The 22,943-nt window shown below is 36.3% G+C and overlaps 1 protein-coding gene and 2 pseudogenes across 1 annotated transcript; 1 reads left to right on the top strand and 2 right to left on the bottom strand.

Moving 5' to 3' along the window:
- Nucleotides 1–1,775: 1,775 nt before the first annotated feature.
- Nucleotides 1,776–3,285, bottom strand: LOC149203110 (protein TIFY 10b-like). The gene is made up of 6 exons (XM_089400114.1): nt 3,156–3,285; nt 2,745–3,000; nt 2,535–2,631; nt 2,240–2,396; nt 2,045–2,102; nt 1,776–1,908 (listed from the first exon to the last, which is right to left on the bottom strand). Exons 1-6 carry the CDS (start codon nt 3,283–3,285, stop codon nt 1,776–1,778), a joined length of 831 nt encoding a protein of 276 aa, XP_089256240.1.
- An 11,854-nt stretch (nt 3,286–15,139) lies between these two features.
- LOC149203109 (protein TIFY 10b-like) lies at nt 15,140–17,007 on the bottom strand (annotated as a pseudogene).
- Nucleotides 17,008–17,088: 81 nt separating this feature from the next.
- Nucleotides 17,089–19,996, top strand: LOC149203108 (U-box domain-containing protein 13-like; annotated as a pseudogene).
- Nucleotides 19,997–22,943: the final 2,947 nt, after the last annotated feature.

The raw sequence follows: 22,943 nt of genomic DNA, 5'->3' as shown, positions 1-22,943 counted from the left end.
AATAAACTTGTTGAGAATTTAGCCAACTTAACATGCTCACAAAATAACCTTCATCTTTCTAGACCCAAGTCAACCATCTCCTCCTCCCCCTTAGTCTCCCTGTGCAACTCCATGGTTCTTTCAAACCTCTTCACCTAGGCTCCTCCAGATACTTCTGACCCCCCAATTGGTGTGCCCCTCCCAAAGACCTTGAAACACCGATTGGTGTGTCTACTACATTATGATTAACATTGGTTTCTTTGTGTCTTACAACACTCTCATCATTTTCTAATAAAGTCTCTTTCAACACTTATATAATTTCTGCAAGCTTACCACAACCTAGTTACTCAAATGTTTTTTGTTATACTTTATATTCTAATGATTTTGGTGATACTCTTATCTATTACAATATGTATGTAATTTTTTGGATTTATAGTATACATTTCAGCCACTAGTTTGATTTCCCTATGTTGTATGGGATTAAGAATAGAATCTACTTGATTTTAAAAGAAAAGAAAAGAATAAATCAATGAGTTTGTTTAACTTCATTTTATTTAAAAATATATACTTGGATTTCGTTAATATTGCATAATTATAAACGAAGTGAAAAAATAATATTGCATAATTATAAAAAAATCGAAAGGATAATCGGACTTGTACGTTAATGTTACGTAATTATAAACCAAATTAAAATATGTACTTGGATTTCCTTGATATTGCATAATGGAAAAGGAAATGAAAAAGTAGGTAGACATAAAGTTAATGTTGCATTATAAACAAAATTAAAACGTGGATAGAGTTGTAGTTGATGACAACTTTACCTTGTTAAAGAAATCACCACATCAATCTATATTACATAACAAATTTCGTTAGATTCCCATGGAATTTATAGTTTAAGAGAGTAAGGTACGTGAAATCTATTTCTATGCTTAACAATATTATTATGTTGCAACTTATAATATGGATTTGATATTTATTTTATTGATATATGAAGCTCATAAACATAGCATTGGGCTTTGCCTACGATAACTCTATTTTATTGAAAAATAAGTACTTGGATTTCCTTTATAGTGCATAATTATAAACGAATTTAAAAAGTAGGTGGACTTATATGTTAATAAAGTATAATTATAAACCAAATAAAAATGTGGGTGCAATTGTAGTTGATGACAACTTTACACTATTAAAAATCACCCCATCAGTCTATATTACATGACGAAGTCTATATTACATAACAAATTTCGTTATTGAGATTTTCATGAAATTTATATATTTAAAAAATAATTAAATATTAGTAAATTTGTAATGGACTTGTTCTAACTTGTAATATTATCATCAAAATTAAATTGAAATTTTGTTCATATCTATCAATATTACCAACTTTCTTCTCTTTACGTGACCTATAAGATCCCTGTCAATCAAGATCCCTGTCAATCAAGAGATACCCTTTATATTTTTATTTTGTATAAAATTATGAATAATTTTTTTACAATAAATGAATGAATACCTATCTAATCATTAATGTTACGATGGTAATCTTACCATCCACAATAAAAGTGTAACTAAGTTTAATAAAAATAAATATTTATGATATTGGCTGTGCAGAACGAATGGCGCTAAATAAAGAAATTTCTTTATTTAGAGTGGAGGCGGTGCTTGCTTCTGCTCACGGTGGTACTCGAGAGAAAACGCGTTCGGTCGCTCAAATTAATGTCGATGGAAACAATTTGGTTAAAAGATTAGAAAATGCGGTGTGATGCCATTAATGGTCGACACCATCCACCGACATCTGAAAATCATTGTGATGAGCAAGCCAACGAGAGGATGACCTGGTCGTCTGAATCTTTCCTGCCTTTCCGAGGCAATGTCGCTGGCTTCATCGTGGTGTAAGGAGACACTCTGTTAATTTTGTACCAAAAAAAATTCATCCTTTTAATACACATTTGCCTGCTCAGTCATCTAAATTTACACTAAAGATAATTATCGTAATTGATTTAAATGCTGGATTTGCTATTCAATTTTCTGAATATACATAATTTTTAAAAATCATATAGAGTTTATTTACCTCTCCTTTCGCTTTTGGAGGAAATGTTGCACAGATAATTTCGGGACAATTTGCAGGCCTAAGCGCAAAAAAAGTTAATAACAATGTTAACGACAATTTTCAATCTTGAAAACCTTTCTTTATAACTTTCCACATTCTGTGGAATAGTATGAACCACATTTGTCAATATAAAATATTTGACGATCCGCGTCTTACCTACGGGAAGTCTTTCAGGCTGATCTTCGTTGTCAGCGTTCGATGCAAGCTTATGATGCAGCGGTTTCAAGATCTGTTGGATTTTGCTGATATCAATCTGAGGTGTTCTTGTCTTGCTCGAGCTTATAGAGCCGGCAAGCCTAATAATGGCTTCAGCCTGCAACAAAAATGACAAAATAAGCCTGCGAATAAATTAAAGAACGCCAAGAGGACTAAAGATGCAAACGTTTAGTCAAAAATATATACGAAATTTGTTGTGAATGTATTAAATTTGTTGCTCAGATGAAAATAATACCTTCTCAGCCGGCACGTTGTAAACATTCACCATTCCGTTATAAAAAATAACAAATTGACCTGTGGACTGTTGCTCGGGGGTTTTTGCTGGAACTGATCTGTTGCAAATAGTGCGCAAAACACAAAGTTAGCTTTATCATACATTTAAGGTCGCTCGGCTATCGAGAATTAGCAAATATATCAAATTACAAATGTCTGGACATGAAAATACCTCGAAACCGGATCAGTTTGGCTGATTGCAAAAGGCCTGGTAGTATTTCTCTCTGTAACTCTGTTGCTTGAACCGAAACCGGTGCATACGGGAAATAATTCCATCATTTTCGCGTGACTGGATGCCTCAGAGCGTCCACTAAAGCCCTTGGCCCGATGATTGACATGAGCGAAATCGCCTTGCTTGTCCTCTGAAAGTGTGATTGAGGAAAGCACCTTTTGCATCATCTGTGGTTTTATCCGTGACATATCTTGCACTGTTGCATTCATAAAAAATGCATACAACATGAGCCAAAACATTCTTCCAAAACAAGAACAGAAGACAAATTTAAGGAAAGACTGCATATTGCACCAGTCGGTTCGAAAATAAAGTTGCGAGACAAATTCAAGGCGTTTGGAAAAGAAAGCATACTTCTCGGCTTGGCTAGCTGTTTTCCAGGGCCGAATTCCAAACTAGTAGTGCAATTTACGGCTGGTCCACTTGATTCAGAGTCTTTCTGAATGCGTACAAACTCGAAAGCTACAGATGCACTTGGCGACATAGCGGGCAAACGGAATTGTTCCTATAAACCACCAAAATTGCCGCTGCAACTTACTTTTTCTCAGAGCTCTGATACAGCTAGATCAATCAAAGCGCCGAATACATCTAGATTATTCTCCGGTTTATAAGATGATAAATAATTGGCAGGCGGTGATTACGAAAAGGTGTATATTTCGCACGTGCTCATCACCATTAGCAAGCTAAATAAAAGGGTGTTTCGCACGTGTTCATGTTGTGGAGTCTGCTTTAAAAAAACCAATTGTGAATCCCACACCAGGTGCATTACCATACATTAATAATTGAATATGCCATTTGTCCCCGCAGGGCTTCCTACCAATTGTGAATCCCATTTCCACGAGGGTTTGGTAGATAAGAAGCAATGGGAATAACGGATGGAATTTCATTAAGTTTGATTGTCTTGAAATTTAGGTCAATTATTTTTACATGTTTAAAAAAGTTGGCTAGTGTACATTGTTTATAGCCTTAAAAGAGTTTTCAGCATATCTAATCGCCATTTGTAACGATTATGCTTTTTTTTTTGTCTCGGAAGATATGGAAATACCAATTATATTTTGAAAAAATCGAGTAGGGAGTTTTGTAAATTTAAGTAAGAGCCACTAAACTTTATAATTTTCATAAAAAAATTTTATGGTGCTTAATCCATTTCCACCATGTACAAGATTCAAACACTATATGTACAAGATTTATTGGAATTTTTTTCCCTGAATTCTGTCAATTTTTGGTTGTTCGGGCAATTCCCTCTCTTTAGTAGACGACTCTCTAATAAGTAAATTATTCTTCAAATTTTATATTTTAAATTTTTTATTATTTTTAATAAAGAAAAAAAAATTCATGAAGTTTCATTTTAATTTTATTGTTTTTAACAATTTTATTATAGTGATACAATTTCAAACAAAGAATGCAATTTTTTTGTTATTTAAAATATATTTTTGAATGCATAAATGGCTTTAGCACCTTGAAAAACCCTTGGGGCGCTCAAATGAATAATTATACAGATTAAACAATTTAAATTCAAGTTTTTAAATATTTTGTGAGAGTTTGATTAGTCGTGAAAATTGTCATATTGTTTATAAATTAGACTACGTCAAAACAAATATTTCATAGTTTAATGTTTACTAGGAATAATGATGACCATGATTGATCATACTTGAACTTTGAAATTAAATTAAATTAAATATTCGTTAAATTAATTTAGACATATAAGTTAAATGGTTGGTAAATATTGATTGATATTAATGAAGAATAAACATCATAATCAATGATAAACATCAAAATACTTATTTCATAAAATTAACTAAATTATAACTTTATTTTAAATTATTTTTATTAGCCAGGATGCCACAGGCATGAAACTCTCTGAGGCTAAGTATGCATAGGATCTCCTCGAGAGATTTCACTTGACTGACTGCAAGCCAGCACTGACTCTTTTTCTGTCTGGGGTCCACCTTGAGGATGGAGGTGACAGTCCATTAGTTTACAGTACTCTCTACCAACAACGTGGGGAGCTTACTGTACCTCATCCACTCCAGACTAGATCTCTCATATGCAGTAGGGGCAGTTTCTAGATACTTGCAGGAGCCACATGAGCTAAGTGCATTCTCTGATATGTGCAGGGCGCTATCACCTTCAGGATTCACTATGCACCAGGCACTGCATTGAATCTCCTTGGCTTCACAGATTCTGATTGGGCGAGCGACAATATTGATCGCAAGTTCACCTCCGGATATTCACTCAGTCTAGGGTCTGGCCCTATCTGTTGGTGGAGTAAGAAGTAGGCGACTATTGCTCTCTCTTTTGCTAAGGCCGAGTACAAAGGAGTAGTCAACATCACCATTCGGGCTCTGTGGCTACAACACTTCCTCACTGAGTTGGGGGTCCAGTTCCACCAGCCCACTGTCATCTGGTGTGACAACCAGAGCACTCTCAAATTTTGCAGGGATCTAGTATAGTGGCAACGGACGAAGCACATAGAGACCCATATGCACTACATCAGAGACTTAGTACATGATCGAGTCATTGATTTGCAGTTCTTTCCTTCAGCAGAACAGATTGCAGACATCTTCACCAAGACATTCACTGAGCAGAAGTTTCACTCTTTGCATGATCGTCTTGGAGTGAAGAACATAGTTGCTTAGCAACTGTATTTTCTTCCTCTTTTCTTTTGATTACATTATATTTTGGGGGGGGGGGGGGGTATTCCCATGAGGTTTTCCATCTTTCCTCAATTTTAGTACAAGTTGCACTGTATTTTGGGTGACCTTTGGCCTTAGTTTCCAGGGCCCATTTTATATTTTTCCCCATAGTGGTGTTCAGGGGCGGTGTTGGAGGTACTACACCCCTAGGACCTTCATTATTGGCACATGTAGACACTTAGAGCATGGGACTACATGCAAGATATTTTCTGCATGATTTACTCCCCGATTTGCTCCTCCTTTCACTCCGTAACTGGCTAGTTCTTCTGCATGATTTGCTCCCTGATTTGCTCCTCCTTTCACTCTGCAACTAGCTAGTTCTCTCCAGAACTGGCTGTAGGTGTTAAGTCCTCTCATTTATCACCACTATGGTGCATTACCAGTAAATGATTTAAATATTAGATGAATATACATAATTTTTTTAAGATGATCTAGAGTTGCTTTACCTCTCCTTTTGCTTTTGGAGAAAGCGTTGCACAGATAATTTCGGAACAATTTGCAGGCCTGCCCGTGAAAAAAGTTAAAAACAATACTAAAAACACAATTTTCAACCTTGAAAATCTTTTTTATAATTTTTCACATTTTGTTGAATAGTATGAACCACATTTGTCAATATAAAATATTTTATGATCTGCGTCTTACCTACGGGAAGTCTTTCAGGTTGATCAACATTGTCAGCGTTCGATGCATGCTTGGAATGCAGTGGTTTCACTGTTCGTTGGATTTTGCTGATATTAATCTGAGGTCTTCTTTTCTTGCTCGAGCTCATAGAGCCGGCAAGCCTAATAATGGTTTCTGCCTGCCAGGAAAATGACGAAATAAGCCTGTGAATAATAAATTAAAGAATGCCAAGAGAACTAAAGATGCAAACGTTTCGTAAAAAAAAATACGAAATTTGTTGTGAATGTATTAAATTTGTTGCTCAGATCAAAATAATACCTTCTCAGACCGCACATTGTAAACATTCACCATTCCGTTATAAAAAATAGCAAATTGACCTGTGGGTTGCTGCTCGAGGGATTTTGCAAGAACTGATCTGTTGCAAATAGTGCGAAAAACACGAAGTTAGTTGCTTCTTTTTTTTTCAGATGAAACAAGCGATATATTTATTCTGTATAGAAATTACATATGTTTCAAAGTCTGCATCTCATAGGAGTATATCAGAATTATATATCGAAACTAATATGCAAACATGCATAAAAATGAACCTTATAACCAGATCAGGATACATAAAAGATTTTCTATGCTAATTCTGGGTTGTTTGTTGTATCTAGATAAATCAGCATAGCATATTCGAGCATATGTTAGGCATACATCTGTATTTTTTCACAAACATAAAGAGCAAGATGTAATGCAGAGTAGTTAATCCGCAATAAAAAAAAAGAGTATGTCTCGGTGTAGTTATCTTGGTAAAGGCATAATCTCGGTCTCCAACCAAGTCTCATCCATCTTAATCTCTATGTGGAGTCCATCCAGGTATTCCATGATGTCTCTTTTGGTGAGGCAGTCCGCTTCTACATTGAAGTCCTTGTTGTATGGTGGAGTGTTGGAGAGGGTTCAGAGAGTAGAGATCTGTTGTAGCCAACACTGAAGAGAGGATTTGTTGATGTTGGCATTCCCACCAGCATAATCAATGATGACCTTTGAGTCCCCATAAATGTGGATAGTAGGAATATCCAGATAATGTATGAACTAGAGGAGTCCCAATAATGCCATGGCCTCAACCTTCGTGTTGAAGCCCTTCCCTGCCCCCTAATGTACCAGATATGTTAACTCTTGCAAATATCGGATAATGAATCTGCATCCACAACTGCTACACTGTGATGCTCCATAAAAAAAGCCCGTAGAGAAGGAAATCTGCGGGCCAGATTTGGGGTTTTTGTGCAGTTTGTTGGATGTACCAGCATGTATTTTGGCATAGATTGTGCTTTGAATTTTTTCTATCACCACTACCCAACTTTCACGGTACTCATTGAAAATAATATTGTTCCTCTACCTCCAAATCTCCCAAAGAACCATGGGTGGCATGAAGCGTCTGGTGCCATGCTACGAACTCCACCATTCAAGACCGTCTGGAATATTAGAGAAAAGTGAGAGCTGTAACCCAAATGAGACATCCAAGGTATTCCAAATTTTTGTAACGTCAGGGTAGCTTACGAGCAGATGCAGATTGTCCACTTCCGCTTTTCTACATAAAATGCAAAACCCAGGTCCAAACCAGTGATTTTTTTTTTTTTTTAGATTTTCCCAAGTCAAGTTTTTATTCCTCCAAACTAACCAGAGAAAAAGAGAATTTTTGGTAGGAATATGGGAGCTCCAAAATTTAAAAAGCCAACATACCTCAACCTAGTTGGTTTCTAAACAGCATAGTTGATTGTATGTATCCGCCACCATTATATTGTCAGCCTTCATCTTGCCGCGCCATATGATCGAGTCTCTAGCCGAGTCTCTATGGATGCTATACCGCTGGAGTTGCAGACAAATCAAATCCCAGTCCATAACTGCCTATCCCTGTAGACCCAGTGCCGTAGAGGGCTTCCAGATGGGACAATTATGTTGCCAAGTCGAAATGACTTGATTCCATAAGTAAATTCCCACTACATTTAGACGGAAAACGAGAGGGTTCGAGAGAGCATCAATATCCTCTAGTCCCCAGATATAGTCTCGTCCAATAGCGATGTGATGACCCATGCCTTGCCTCCATGAAAGCATAGGGAAAAATAGGTGATATATCTTCATAAAACTATGCCACACCGCCGAACCAGAGTTGCAGCCGATGTGCCCCCTGTGCAACCAGACCTAAAAATCTATGTCTTTCAGATATTTATGTTTGATAATTTGACTCCAGATGCCATCACCGAAGATCCCGCGCCATAATGATTTGAGCAATAGAGCATGTCCAAAAATTTTTAAGCGCAAAATACCCCAACCGCCTTGCCGCTTCGGCATGGAGATATGGTCAAGTTTAGTGAGGTGGAATTTTTGCTGCTGCCACATACCAGACCAAACAAAGTGAGCAATAATCCTATTTAGTTTCTTGATGATGGATATTGGTAGATGACATAAATGTACCCAATACACACCCATCTAGGTAATCACAGCCTGAGTGAGGGTGATATTGGTAGATGGAATAAATGTGCCCAGTACACACCCATCCCATCTGGGTAATCACGCCCTGAGTGAGGATGAATCAGCCGCCCATTGAAAGGCAACGGAATTCCCAACCCTATATTTTCCTATAAAATTTGTCAATAAGCCACTGCCAGTCAGGACCCTCTAATTACAAGGCTTGTTGTGGAAACCAAGATATTTAATCCCACTAGACATGTTCTCAGAAACAATCCCAAATAGATTTAATCTTGCTCAGCTATCACAAAGTTAGTCTTATCATACATTTAAGCTCGCTCAGCTATCAAGAATTAGAAAATATATCAAATTACAAATGTCTGGACATGAAAATACCTCGAAACCAAATCAGCTTGGCTGAGTGAAAAAGGCCCGGTAATATTTCTCTTTGTAACTCTGGTGTTTGAACCAAAACCATTGCTTATGGGAAATAATTCCATCATTTTCGCTTGACTGGATGCCTTAGAGAGTCCAGTAAAGCCCTTGGCTTCGTGATTGACATGAGCCAAATCACCTTGCTTTTCCTCTGAATGTCTGATAGACAAAAGCACCTTTTGCATCATCTGCGGTTTTATCCGTGACAGATCTTGCACTATTGCATTCATCAAAATACATACAAAATTAGCGAAAACATTTTGCTAAAATAAGAACAGAAGAGAAATTTAAGGAAAGACTACATATTGCACCAATCGATTCAAAATTAAAGTTGCGAGACAAATTCAAGGCGTTTGGAAAAGAAAGCATACATCTCGGCTTGGCTTCTTGTTTTCCGGATCCGAATTCCGAAATAGTACTGTAATTTACGCCTGGTTCGTTTGATTCAGAGTCTTTCTAAACGTGTACAAACTCGAAAGCTCTAGATGCACTTGGAGACATAGCGGGAAAACTGAATTGTTCCTACAAATCACCAAAATTTCCGCTGCAGCCTACCTTTTCTCAAAGCTCTGATGCTCCTGGAATTAATCAAAGAGTCGAATACATGTAGATTATTTTATTTTCTGCATCTATGTAAACTCTTCCATAATGATATTTTCTTGGTGAGAGGTGATTTCGATATGATAAAATCACTTGAGGAAAAGAAGTGTGGCTTTTTCCATCTTGACACTAACTCACACCTCTTCCACAACATTATTAACTCGATGAACATGGTGGAAATCCCTATCCGCAATCAAATCCACACCTGGAACAACCACAGAGGAGGTAAGCATCAAATTTCTTGTTTGTCTAATCTGTTTTTAATCTCGAAATCTTCTCTTTCTAAAGATATTTTCTTGGGAGCTTCTATTTTACCAAGCATGGGGTCAGTTTAATGACCCATTTTCCCTGAGTTTGACATCAAATAGGCCCCAATAACATGCCATTTAGATTTGTAGGCTTATGGCTATAGGATCCTTCCTCTATGGATAAATCCAAGGAAAGGATAAATCCAAGGAATGGTGGAAGGAAATGGAACTCCAAATCAAACACTAAAATCCCTCAAATCTCAAATCAAAAGATGGCCCCGAGGAAGAGTCTACGAATATTTTCCAAGAAAAAAACTAATTAAAAGTCCAAATGGGATATATACACAATCAAATTATCCTAGAGTGTTGATCTGAAGCCTTAGCTCAACAGAAAGGATCTATCTTGGTGCAATAATAAGAAAGAAGGAAACATGAAGAACAACTCTAGAAACATAAATCATAAATCAATTTGTTAAAAGAGGGAGAGAAAATTACTAGATTCTTCCACATACTTATGCTCTAGCATCACCACCACAACCAAATATTTTCCCTTCTAGAAAACTCTAGAAAAAAAAATCACATATGCAAGGACCTAGAAAGCGAGCTCAAGAATTTCTACAATAATCTCTTGAAAGAGCCCTCGACCAATAGGCTAACTTCCATTAGAAAAATAGTTCCCACGTCTATTGTCTAGTTTCCCATGATCACAATGTCACCCTCATGATAGAAATCACCCTTAAAGATCTGGAAGAGGTGGTCATGTGTATTCCTAAAAGTAAAGCCCCCAAGCCTAATGGCTTTACTACAAACTTCTTTCAAGTCTGTTGGCCATTCCTAGGCCCATAAATTTTAGAGCTGCTGAAGAATTCAGAAAGATGAGATTTTCCCTTCCTACTCTCAATGCAACCTTCCTCACTCTTATTTGCAAGTCACATAACTATGTAGCTTATGGCCTGTATCCCTTTGTAATTTCCTCTATTAAACTATTTCAAAAATAATAGTCAACCATCTAAAATCCCTTCTACCCTCACTCATTTCAAGGAGCAATAAGGTTATGTAGAAGGGTGCCAAATCCTAGATGGCATCATTGTTGTGCATAAGCTCATCCACTCCTTGAAAATACTCAAGAAAGTGAGCATGGTTATTAATCTTGACTTCTCCAAAGCATTTGATAAACTAAGCTAGTCGTACCTTTATCACACCCTCAAAGCTTTCAGCTTCTCTCAAGACTAAACTGATTGGATTTGTTTTCTCTTCTCCTCACCTTTCTTCTCCATTCTCCTCAATTCTCCTCAACGGTTCTCCCACCAAAACCTTCAACTCTTCAAGGAGCATTAGGAAAGGATACCCTCTATTTCCCTTCCTATTTGTCCTTGCAGTTGAAGGTCTTGGTAGAGTGCTTCAAGCTAGTATAAGGAAAGGCTTATTATCCTGTATTCGCCTCAGTAATTCCATGAATCCCCCACTCACCAACAATTTATTGAAGACAGTGTTAATGGGTCAACCTTCATTCAAAGAATCTAAATCTCTAAAGCAGAGTTTGAATGAGATTTTATGGGCATCTAGAACTTCCATTAACCCCTCCAAATTGAAAATTTTCTTCTTCAATATCCATTTAGGAATCCAATCCCATTTGGACAGAATGCTCATCTTCCAATGATCTTCCCTTCCCATCATCTACCTTAGTGCCCTCTCACTAACAAATACTTAAAACAATTCATTGGTAATATCTTCTTGATAAAATATCCAATAAGCTTAATAATTGGACCTTCTGAGATTTAAACATCATTGGGAACCACACGCTCCTCAAGTTTGTTCTCCAAGCTTTACCCATTTATAGAATCTCAATCTTGGTGGCCCCAAAAGGAGCACTTAGAACCATTCAAAATATCTACAAATCTTTCTTTTGGAGGGGGTGATGGGGTCGGCGTATGAGTAGATAGCGCAAGTGGGCCCTTGTGGCCCGGGACAAACTCTTCCTTCCCAAATCTTGGGGAAGCCTTATGTTTGAGACTTCGAAACTTTCAATAAGGATGTTATGGGTGCCAAATTGTGGTGGTGTTGGATTCAAAAGGGCCAATATCTCTAGAAAATTTTATGGCATGAAAAATGCATACCTCACTACTCTCTAATCCAAAAACTAAAGTTGGATCATTCAATGTCAGGATCTTCTATATAGATTCTTGCTAAAAATAACAAATCTCTCATACAGACCCATAGCTTTTGGGAAATATGCACGCACTTGTGGTAGGACTCATGAAAACAAATGCCTAAATTGGACCAGCAAGAGCATCTCAATGATCTAAAAATATTCTTGGTAGGCAATGGTTACATGCAAGTAAATCAATATTGTTTGCCTCAACATAGAAGATCTTCATGGTGTGCTCGGAAAACAATATATGATTGGTCTTCAGGAATCCCCTTATGGTTATGGCAAACACTACAACGTCATCTTGATCAATGCCTTATCCTAATCGCAAATGGCATTGACACACTATGTTGGGGTTATCAATCAACTGGCATATTCACTATGATGGAAGCGTACTCCTTGGCCACTAATACCATCTACACCCCCAATGCTAACATGTGGCCCAATATTTCTCACTTCCTATGGCTATTGGCTTGGAAGAGAGCCCTGACTTGGGATAAAATCATCAGAAGGGACTACGAAGGATCCTCTATTTTCTATATGCATAGAGCTAGTCTTGAAAGTGTTGAGCATTTGTTCATTGATTGTTCATTTGTGGATCAATTTTGGACAAAATTATATTCCTACTTAAGGAAGTAGGAAGATAGACACAACTCACTCTTGGAAACAATCTTAGCTTGGAAGCCCTTCCCTTTCAAAAGCGAAATCCTTAATAAACCATGGTCTCTCTTCCCTAGATTCATATTTTGGTTGATTTGGAAAGAAAGAAATAGCCAAATTTTCAAGTAAAGTCCATTCTCTTCTAATTCTGTTTGGTATAATGTATCATTTAGTGTAATAGAGACCACCCTCCTCTCCTCGCGGACTGCCAACAACTAGTAGATCTCTCCATCTAAAGCACCATTCTATTCTACCTTTTAATTTTTCAACCAACATCCACCCACCCAACCTCTCTCTCTCCTCATCCCCCCCTTCCCCCCCTTACTTGGTCCCCCTTTCTTCTCGGCTATATCAAATACAAATTCGACAGTGCATCCAAAGTCAACCCAGGACAGACAAGTTATGGAGGCATCCTTAGGGATGAAAAAGACAATCTATTATTTGTGGTTGTTGGCATTTTAGGCCACCCCACCAATAATGTAGTTGAATTCTATGCATAGGAAGTGGGATTGTAAATTGCCAACCAACAGGGTTTCGATAGGCTCATGGTGGAAGGAGACTCTATGTTAGTCATCTCCACCATCAAGAAAATTTTATCGAACACTTCTATTAACAAGCTACCCAAACGTTTGTGCTTGGAGAATTTCCTTCACAAAAAAGCCATTCTTCTAGCTTTTAATAGATCTGTCATCCTCCTTCATGTTTTTCTCTCTAATAATAAACTTGCTAAGAATTTACCCAACTTAGCATGCTCACAAAACAAGCTTCAACTTTCTAGACCCAAGTCAACCATCTCCTCCTCCCCATCAATCTCCCCATGCAACTCCATGGTTCTTTCAGACCTCTCCACCTAGGCTCCTTCAGATACTTTTAACCCCCCCATTGGGTTTCCCTGCCTAAAGACCTTACAGCACCCATTGGTGTATTTACTACAATATGATTGGCATTGGTTTCTGTGTGTCTTACAACAGTTCCATCAATTTTTAATGAAGTCTCTTTTAGCACTTACATACTTTCAACAGGGTTACAACAACCTAGTTACTCAATTATTTTTTTGTTATACTTTATGTTCTAATGACTTTGGTCATACTCTTATATATTATAATATGTACGTAATTTCTTAAATTTGTAGTCTCTTGGATTTGTACTCTACATTTCGGTCACTGGTCTAATTTCCCTAATAATAAATTGTAGTAAAAATAAAACTATGTTATATATTTAAAAAAAATAGGTCGATAGAATTGTTTATAATAACTTTATTTTATTTAAAAATGTATACTTGGATTTCGTTAATATTGCATAATTATAAAAAAATTGAAGACTTATACGTTAATGGTACATAATTATAAACCAAAATATAAAATATATACTTAGATTTCTTAAATTTTACATAATTGAAAAGGGAAGTGAACTTAAAAATTAATGTTGCATGATAAACAAAATTAAAATGCGGATAGAGCTGTAGTTGATGACAACTTTACCTTATTAAAGAAATCACCACATCAATCTATATTACATAACAAATTTCGTTAGATTCCCATGGAATTTATAATTTATAAGAGTCAGGTACGTGAAATCTATTTCTATGCATAACAATGGTATTATGTTGCAACTTATAATATGGAATTTGATATTATTTTATTTATATATGAAGCTCATAAACGTAGCATGGAGCTTTGTCCACGATAATTCTATTTTATTCAAAAATAAATACTTAAGGAAATACTTGGATTACATAATTATAAACGAATTGAAAAAGTAGGTGGGCTTATATGTTAATGTTGCATAATTATAAACCAAATAAAAATGTGAATGCAGTTGTACTTGTTGGAGTGATATTATTTATTGGAGTCATGTGAATTCAGTTGTATTTGTTGGAGTGATATTATTTATTGGAGTCACGATTACTGTTACATCAAAATTTGTAAGTATTAGTAAACAAACATATTGCTAGATTTAAACACATGTCACAAAACACACGGAGAATGTTGACCTTTTACATAGCCATTAAGAGAGAGCCAACAATATTGAACGACAACTTTACATTATTAAAAATCCCCAAATCAATCTATGTTACCTAACAAATTTCGTTACCGAGATTCCCATGAACTTTATATAGTTAGAAAATAACTAAATACTCGTGGACTTGTAAACATATTGCCAACGTACATGATGTACATTACCAACATTCTACTCTTCACGTCACATATAAGATCCCTCACGAGATACACTTTATTTTTTTGATAAAATTATGAATAATCTCTTTACAATAAATGAAAGAATAAAGAAATTGCTCAGCAGCTCCAGGCTAACAACCTGAACGATGTGAGAATGGAGGCGGTGCTTGCTTCTGCTCACGGTGGTACTCGAGAGAAAACGCGTTCGTTCGCTCAATTTAATGTCGATAAAAACGATTTCGTTAAAAGATTAGAAAATGCCGCGTGATGCCATTAATGGTCAATACCATCCACAGACATTTGAAAATCATTGTGATGAGCAAGCCAACGAGAGGATGATCTGGTTGTCTGAATCTTTCCTGGCTTTCCAAGGCAATGTCGCCGGCTTCATCGTGGTGTGAGGAGACACTCTGTTAATTCTGTACCAAAAAAATTCATCCTTTTAATACACATTTGCCTTCTCAGTCATCTAAATTTACATTAAATAGAATTATCGTAATTGATTTAAATGTTGGATTTGCTATTCAATCTTCTGAATATACATAATTTTTAAAAATGATATAGAGTTTATTTACCTCTCCGTTCGCTTTTGGAGGAAGCGTTGCACAGATAATTTCGGGACAATTTCCAGGCCTGCGCGTGAAAAGAGTTAAAAAATAATGTTAAAAGCACAATTTTCAATCTTGAAAACCTTTTTATACTTTTTACATTCTGTAGAATAGTACGAAGTTATGAACCACATTTGTCAATATAAAATATTTTACGATCCACGTCTTACCTACGGGGAGTCTTTCAGGCTGATCTTCATTGTCAGCATTCGATGCAGGCTTATGATGCAGCGGTTTGGATTTCGCTGATATTAATCTGAGGTCTTCTTGTTTTGCTCGAACTTATAGAGCCGGCAAGCCTAATAATGGCTTTTTCCTGCCACGAAAATGACGAAATAAGCCTGCTAATAAATTAAATTTGTTGTTGAGATCAATATAATACCTTCTCAGCCGGCACATTGTAAGCATTCACCATTCCGTTATAAAAAATAACAAATTGACCTGTGGATTGCTGCTCGGGGCTTTTTGCTTGAACTCATCTTCTGCAAATAGTCCACAAAACACAAAGTTAGCCTTATCATACATTTAAGGTCGCTCAGCTATCAAAAATTAGCAAATATATCAAATTACAAATCATTGGACATGAAAATACCTCGAAACCGGATCAGTTTGTCTAATTGCAAAAGGCCTGGTAGTATTTCTCTCTGTAACTTTAGTGCTTGAACCGAAACCGGTGCATACTGGAAATAATTCCATCATTTCCGCGTGACTGGATGCTTCAGAGCGTCCACTAAATCCCTTGGCCCGAAGATTGACCTGAGCCAAATGGCCTTGCTTGTCATCTGAAAGCTTGATTGACGAAAGAACCTTTTGCATCATCTGCGGTTTTATCCGTAACAGATCTTGCACTGTTACATTCATCAAAATAAATACGAAATCAGCGAAAACATTCTGCTACAACAAGAACAGAAGACAAATTTAAGGAAAGATTGCATATTGCACCAGTCGGTCTGAAAATAAAGTTGCGAGACAAATTCAATGCGTTTGGAAAAGAAAGCATACATCTCGGCTTGGTTTGCTGTTTTCCAGGGCCGAATTGCAAAATAGTACTGCAATTTACGCATGGTCCGCTTGATTCAGAGTCCTTCTGAACGCGTACAAACCCGAAAGCTACAGATGCACGACATAGCGGGCAAACTGAATTGTTCCTATAAATCAGCAAAATTTCCGCTGCAACTTACCTTTTCTCAAAGCTTTGATACTGCTAGATCAATAAAAGCGCCGAATACATGTTGATGATAAATAATTGGCAGGCAGGGGTGGTCACTGGTGAATCTCAGGGGTTAAATTTGACGCTGTATGCCTGTATTTAGCTTTTTTACCAGTAAAATACGTTTTAATTTCAAATCTCCACGTGATGTGTAACTGGCCATTAATTTTTAAAAACGTCAGCATGTTTAAAAATTGGAAGTTTTAATTTTTTTTTTTTTTTAAATTATATATATATATATATATATATATATTTAACATTACAAGTTAGGTTATATATTTTTTATACCGTATAATCTCCAGCAACTTGCAAGTTTAGCGTTTACAAGGACAGTGACCGCGGCACAGGGCTGGGCATAAGAAGTTTCAAAGAGGACCCACTTCGGCCTCACTGTAAATTCTAGGCATTTTCTTTGTAGTTGCCTTGGAATTTGTAGTCATGGTATGGACATTCGTACAGCTATATTTAAGGGGCGCAGGTTTTTATTTACCCCCTTCAGAATATAATTCGAGGCAGAGAGACCCACAAAGCAATTCATCAAAATAACAGGCGCGCCGGCTTCAATAGGCATAAACATTGCCAATGATTTGATAGGAAGGTTGTTGATGCAAATAAAAGACACAAGCATTGCAGCGCACAAGGTGCTATTTGCCAAGAGGAGTTTCAGAGAGTTTTCAAGCCATTTAAACAAAATAGAGCCCATTCTATTAGAGCTATGGCAGAGAAACATTCATGGGTCTTCAAACTCTCTAAGAGTTCCGCTGGAAGACCTGCAAACACAACTCAACAATGCCTCCAAGCTCATAAACACATATACTTTAGGGAGCTGGATGTATTTGTTTCTCAAGTGCAGGATTTTGCCAGATGAAATGAAGGAAATCACTCAAGGAATAGAACGGTCTTTGAATGCTCTTAGGATTATTACTTTGGACGTTTCACTGGAGATCAAGGAGAACACAGTTGCTCTATGTGAGACCATGAGGAACGCAGAGCTCCAGGGGGAGGTTGGAAGCGAGTCCCTTGCAAGTGAGATTGAGAGAAAAATGAAAGAGATGCACAGTGACAACGAGCAAGTGTTGCAGTTAATTGTACAGGTGGCCAACGCCATGGGTGTACCCACAGACCAATGCTTTCTACAGTTTGAGATTGAAGTTGTAAGAAAGAAGAAAGAAGACCTCGAGAATGAGAAACAGAGGGCCGAGGCTTACATGCTTGATCAAATACAGGAATTTCTAGGTAGGTCTCGTATTGTTTCTGCTCCATTCTCTTCCCCTGATTACCAGTCTGTTGCGCCTTCGCATTTCTGTTGCCCACTGGAGGACACAATAATGGAGGATCTAGTGAATTTGGAGTCGGGGATTACTTATGAAAGATATGCCATCGAAAAGTGGTTTGAGAGTGGCAACACTACATGCCCTGTCAAGAAATGCGAGCTCACGACTAAGCATTTGACTCCTAACCGCAGTCTGAGGGAGCTCATACAGGAGTGGAAGGAGAAAAATTCCAAATTCAGATTAGAAAATGCAGCAGAGACATTGGTCTCGCCTAGAGGAGGCGGTGACGAAGAGATATAGGCAGCCCTCGTAGAGCTCTGTAATTTATGCCAGGAAAGGAGCTCCTTTAGTCAGATAATTCAAGAGAAAAATTTGATCCCGAGACTATTAGCATTAACATCGTTTCAATGGGAGTCAATTCAACTCAAAGCAATGGAATGCTTATGTTATCTTGCAAGACAGGACAGCAGCGAGGTAAGAACTTTTCGTGTCCATGCTAAAATTTCAGAACATTGTTAAGGCTGGTCCTGGGATTTAGCAGTGGGTTACGGTTTTCTATCGAAGTAAATCAGGTATACATATGAGAAAGGCCCAATAAAAAACAGGAAACCCAAGCCATCAAGCTTGTCTTGGTTACTTATTCCCCATTGCCCATGATTTTTTATTTTGTGTCATCTCTGAATTGCTTATTTTATTTATAAAATCATTGGAATCAAAGCTTTTTCTGGCCTTTCAAACATTTTCTTTTCTTTGGGAAAAGAAATACCAAATTCTCTCCCCCCAGTTTCAAAAGATTCAATTTATAAAACAGTAATGTCCAGTGTGGCTTTTCCCACCATGACCAAATCTTCAACGGAATTGAAAATTTCCGGCTTCTCTGGAGCAACTTTGAATTCAAAGGGTGGATTCACACTAGTGCGACTCGTAATTAAGGAAAACAGAGGTCGATTTGGTCATCCTGAGATTTTGAAACTGGTAGCCCCTGAGTCGCCCCCCACTAGGGGCGCCTTCCATTCTTTATTCATATATTTCAGTTGGCATCCACCAGGCTTTTTTACTTCTATGACATTCTCTTGGGCTGCCCAGTGCCCCCCAAGTTACGAGACCCTACATGAACACAAATTATTGTACGGTGAAAAGTTTATACCATTGAGAACCAACTGCCCCTTAATCAACAATGCACGTCATTATATTTATTTATTTTTATAAATAAATGCACATCATTATATTGATTTATTTTTATAAATATGACCAAACGTTTTATTAATATTCAAGATATGTTTTTGGTTTGAAAATTATTTCGCAACTATTGTTCTTTTAATGGGATTAACATGGTAGTGACTCAAATGGAAAACATGGTATGTGTGAGTGAATTATTTTTGTCAAATTTGTTGCAACAATATTAACATTCATTATTTTCATGTGAAAGTAATTATGAATATATATTTTTTCACTTCATAATATTATTTTTTGTTGTTTCTATATATTTTCCATCTATTTTATCACTATTTCCATTTTAAACAAAAAAACTCAGAACATTTGAACAATTTGGAAAATTCGCAGAAAAATTTGATCAGCTGGTCTCAAAACAAAGTGTAGCAATGAGACTTGAGCCGAATGGTACAACAAAGAATGAAAAATTTGAACAATTATGAGTACAATTTGAAATTAGATGAAATTTGTACAAATAAATTTTAAAAGTGATATGATGAGCAATTTAAAAATAAAAAAGTCATAAAAAAATTCCTTGACAAGTAGGGGCACCCGTCAAATTTAACCCCTGCCGGTGATAAAGGAAAGGTGAATAGAATACGCTGCGTTGCAAGACATAGGTGTATATTTCGCACGTGCTCATCACCATTAGCGAGCTAAACAGAAGGGTATTTACTCCTCTTAAAGCAAAAGCTACGTTCATGTTGTGGAGTCTGGTTAAATAAAGCCACAGACATTCCGAACTCTGAAACGTTTCCGTCACGCAACAGAAACCCGGTGTGCTAAATGTGCCTGTCAACATGGCGGGGTTATCGCTTGCTATTAACTTTAATGGAAACAAAGGCATGAACCGGTTGTGACGGGAAATGAATTGTAGCGCACTGGCGGTGATTGGAAAAGAAGGGTCTGGTAGGATGTCTGTGGCGCCTGTGGCGCCTTTGGAATGAGCATGTGCTCCATTTTCCCTGGGGACAAACGAAACTTTGGCATGTACGTTACCATACATTAATAATTGAATATGCAAGGATTTGGTAGATAAGAAGCAAGTAATCCAAATAAGGGACTTAATTTCATTAAGTTTAATTGTTTTGACATTTCCGCCAATAATTTTTACATATTTAACAAAGAGCGTAGAGTGTCTGTGGTTTTAAAAGAATTTATTTACATATTTAATAAAGAGGGTACAGTGTCTATAGTTTTAAGAGAATTTATTTACATATTTAACAAAGAGGGTAGAGTGTCTATGGTTTTAAAAGAATTTTCAACTTATCTAGTGGTTGAATTATTTTTCAAATTTTCTATTTTAAAAACTTTAATTCGTCAAGTTTCATCTTTAACTTTAGTACTTTCAACAACTTTATTACTTTTAATGGAAAAAAAAAATATTTCGGGCAAGTTTAATATTCACGGGGAGAATGATGATCATATTCGAATTTTGAAATTAAATTAAATTAAATTTAATATTCGTTAAATTAATTTAGATCTATAAGTTAAATATTAGTAAATATTGATAGACATTAGATTTGTATGTTTGTTTGAGTGTGAACGGAAACAATTTATCCGTCAACCCTCATTTTAAAAAAAAAACCAAAGCAGATTCAATGAATTAATTAATGGACACGCAATCTCGTACTTCACTGCTCTTGCTCCCGTTCATGCTCCCCAACCGCTGTGAACTTGGCTTTATTGTCACAATTAGCCACACATTAAATTTTCGAAATGTTTTGGAAAAACAACAAATACATTTACATCCTCTAAAACCTGCACATTTTCGAGATGTTTCGAATGATCTGCAACTAGTCTAATCTTCCCTATGTATCAAAATTGAACAAACCATCAAAATGTATTAAAATTTACAAACCATCAAAATTTCAAAATGTGAAGTTAATTATAATAATTTATAAAATTATAAATTTTACACGTGGATTTATTTTGCATTTTATTTTCTAATTAAAGAAATAGTATGGGAGCAGTTCTTAAACATACATAATTTTGTTCAAAATTTCACTAAAAAATCTAATTTTTAATTTTGTTAACATCTCACTAAAAAATCTAAAAAATTTATAAAAACTAAACATCCCACCTAATTATTGAACCATATCCTATAACATCAATTTGAAACCAAAAAACCTGCGTAAAAATCACTACCGTAGAAAGGTTTATTAGACGAATTCCGTTGACATCACATTCTCTTTGTTTATTAGACGAATTCCGGTGAGATCACATTCTCTTTGTTCATTTTAAAAAGACTAAAAAAAATACACTTTCAACCTATTAATTAAAAAAGATATATATTTAAACTTTCTTAATATTATATAATTATGTAGAAATTAAAAAGGTAAGTAGACTTACACGTTAGTGCTGCATAATTACAAACCAAATTATAAAATATATACTTAGATTTCCTTAATATTGCATAATTAGAAACGAATTGAAAAGACGTTAATGTTACATGATTATAAACAACATTAAAATGTGGGTGGAGCTGTTGACAACTTAACTTATTAAAGAAATCACCAAATCAATAGTTACTACCTAACAAATTTCGTTAGATTCCCATGGAATGTATAATTTATGAGGGTAAGGTACGTGAAAACTATTTATACGTATATAAATGTTATTATCTTGAAGTAAGGCCTAGCAACTATGTCGGTGTTGCAAGCTTCGTAGAAGCCCTTGCACTAAGTCTCTTTTCTATTTTTGTCACTTACTCTGACTTACACGAATCCATACATGAACCCATACACAAACCTACTAACACATTTCACGCATTGTTGACCTTCTCAATGGCTTCCTCGCTTGTACACGGTCTGGCATCCCTTCTGTGCGTTAGCGAACCTCAATAAAAAATAACTTAAATAGATACTACCTCAACAGCTCATTTTAATGCATAAGTACTCAAATGCGGAATGGTGATAATAGTCATTTATATTATTTCAAAAATGGATTACAGAAGGATTACAATCTGTTCAATACTGAGATAGACTGTGGTCACGTTTACTAGACTTTAGCTACTTAGCTAGGAGATAGCTTACTGGAGGCTACCTGACAAGATCATAGACTCAGTCTTTGAACAATGACATTAACACTCATAAAGATAGATTCTCTATAGATCTAACCACTTTAGGTTCTCACCTGTGCTGAACACACAAATGCACAGGCTTCTCAGATCACCTAAAACTTTTATATTTTTTCGTGATGCAAGCAAATCAGTCAGAAGTCCGCAGTTGCAGAGTAGGAAAAACTCTCGACTCTAAGACACCAAAACTTCCAACACTCAAACTCCAAATGCCCCAAATGAGTCTTACTCCATCTCTTATATAGGAGAAGGAGGGGACAAGCCTCTGACCAACGGGATGACAAACTTGGTACTAAAGGAATCTGTCAGATCACGAGATGTGTCTCAAAGCGCCCTAGAAGTCGAACAAGTGCTCCGAGTCTCATCACTGAAGATTATTACAAATCTACGGAGAATAAAATGTACAAAGTGGATGCTTTTTGAACAGGAAAATCCCATGGGAAAATTTGGTCACAAATTGTCCTTGTGACTGGACATCATTTTTACACTATGGATACTTTTACGGACAAATCCACGAGAATCAAAATAATTTAAAAAACTGTAATTTTGGGAAACCGAAATTTTTAATACAGACTTTCATCCCAAGCCTTGGTAAAGATCCTTCTCACAATCATAGGCTTATTTAATATAATTTGATGCTTAATTTTTGTGAGAATAAGCCATTGGTGATGTCTGTTCATATATTCTTTTAACACCTCGTTATCTCAAAAAGGATATCGATCTGGGAG

This window comes from Pinus tabuliformis, chromosome 2_1 (assembly GCF_031772625.1).
Source record: "Pinus tabuliformis cultivar Carrire ecotype Pingquan chromosome 2_1, CPIR1, whole genome shotgun sequence".
In the NCBI taxonomy this organism is placed as follows: Eukaryota; Viridiplantae; Streptophyta; class Pinopsida; order Pinales; family Pinaceae; genus Pinus; species Pinus tabuliformis.
The sequence above is the reverse complement of the archived record's forward strand: the minus strand, read 5'-3'. Positions and strand labels throughout refer to the sequence as shown.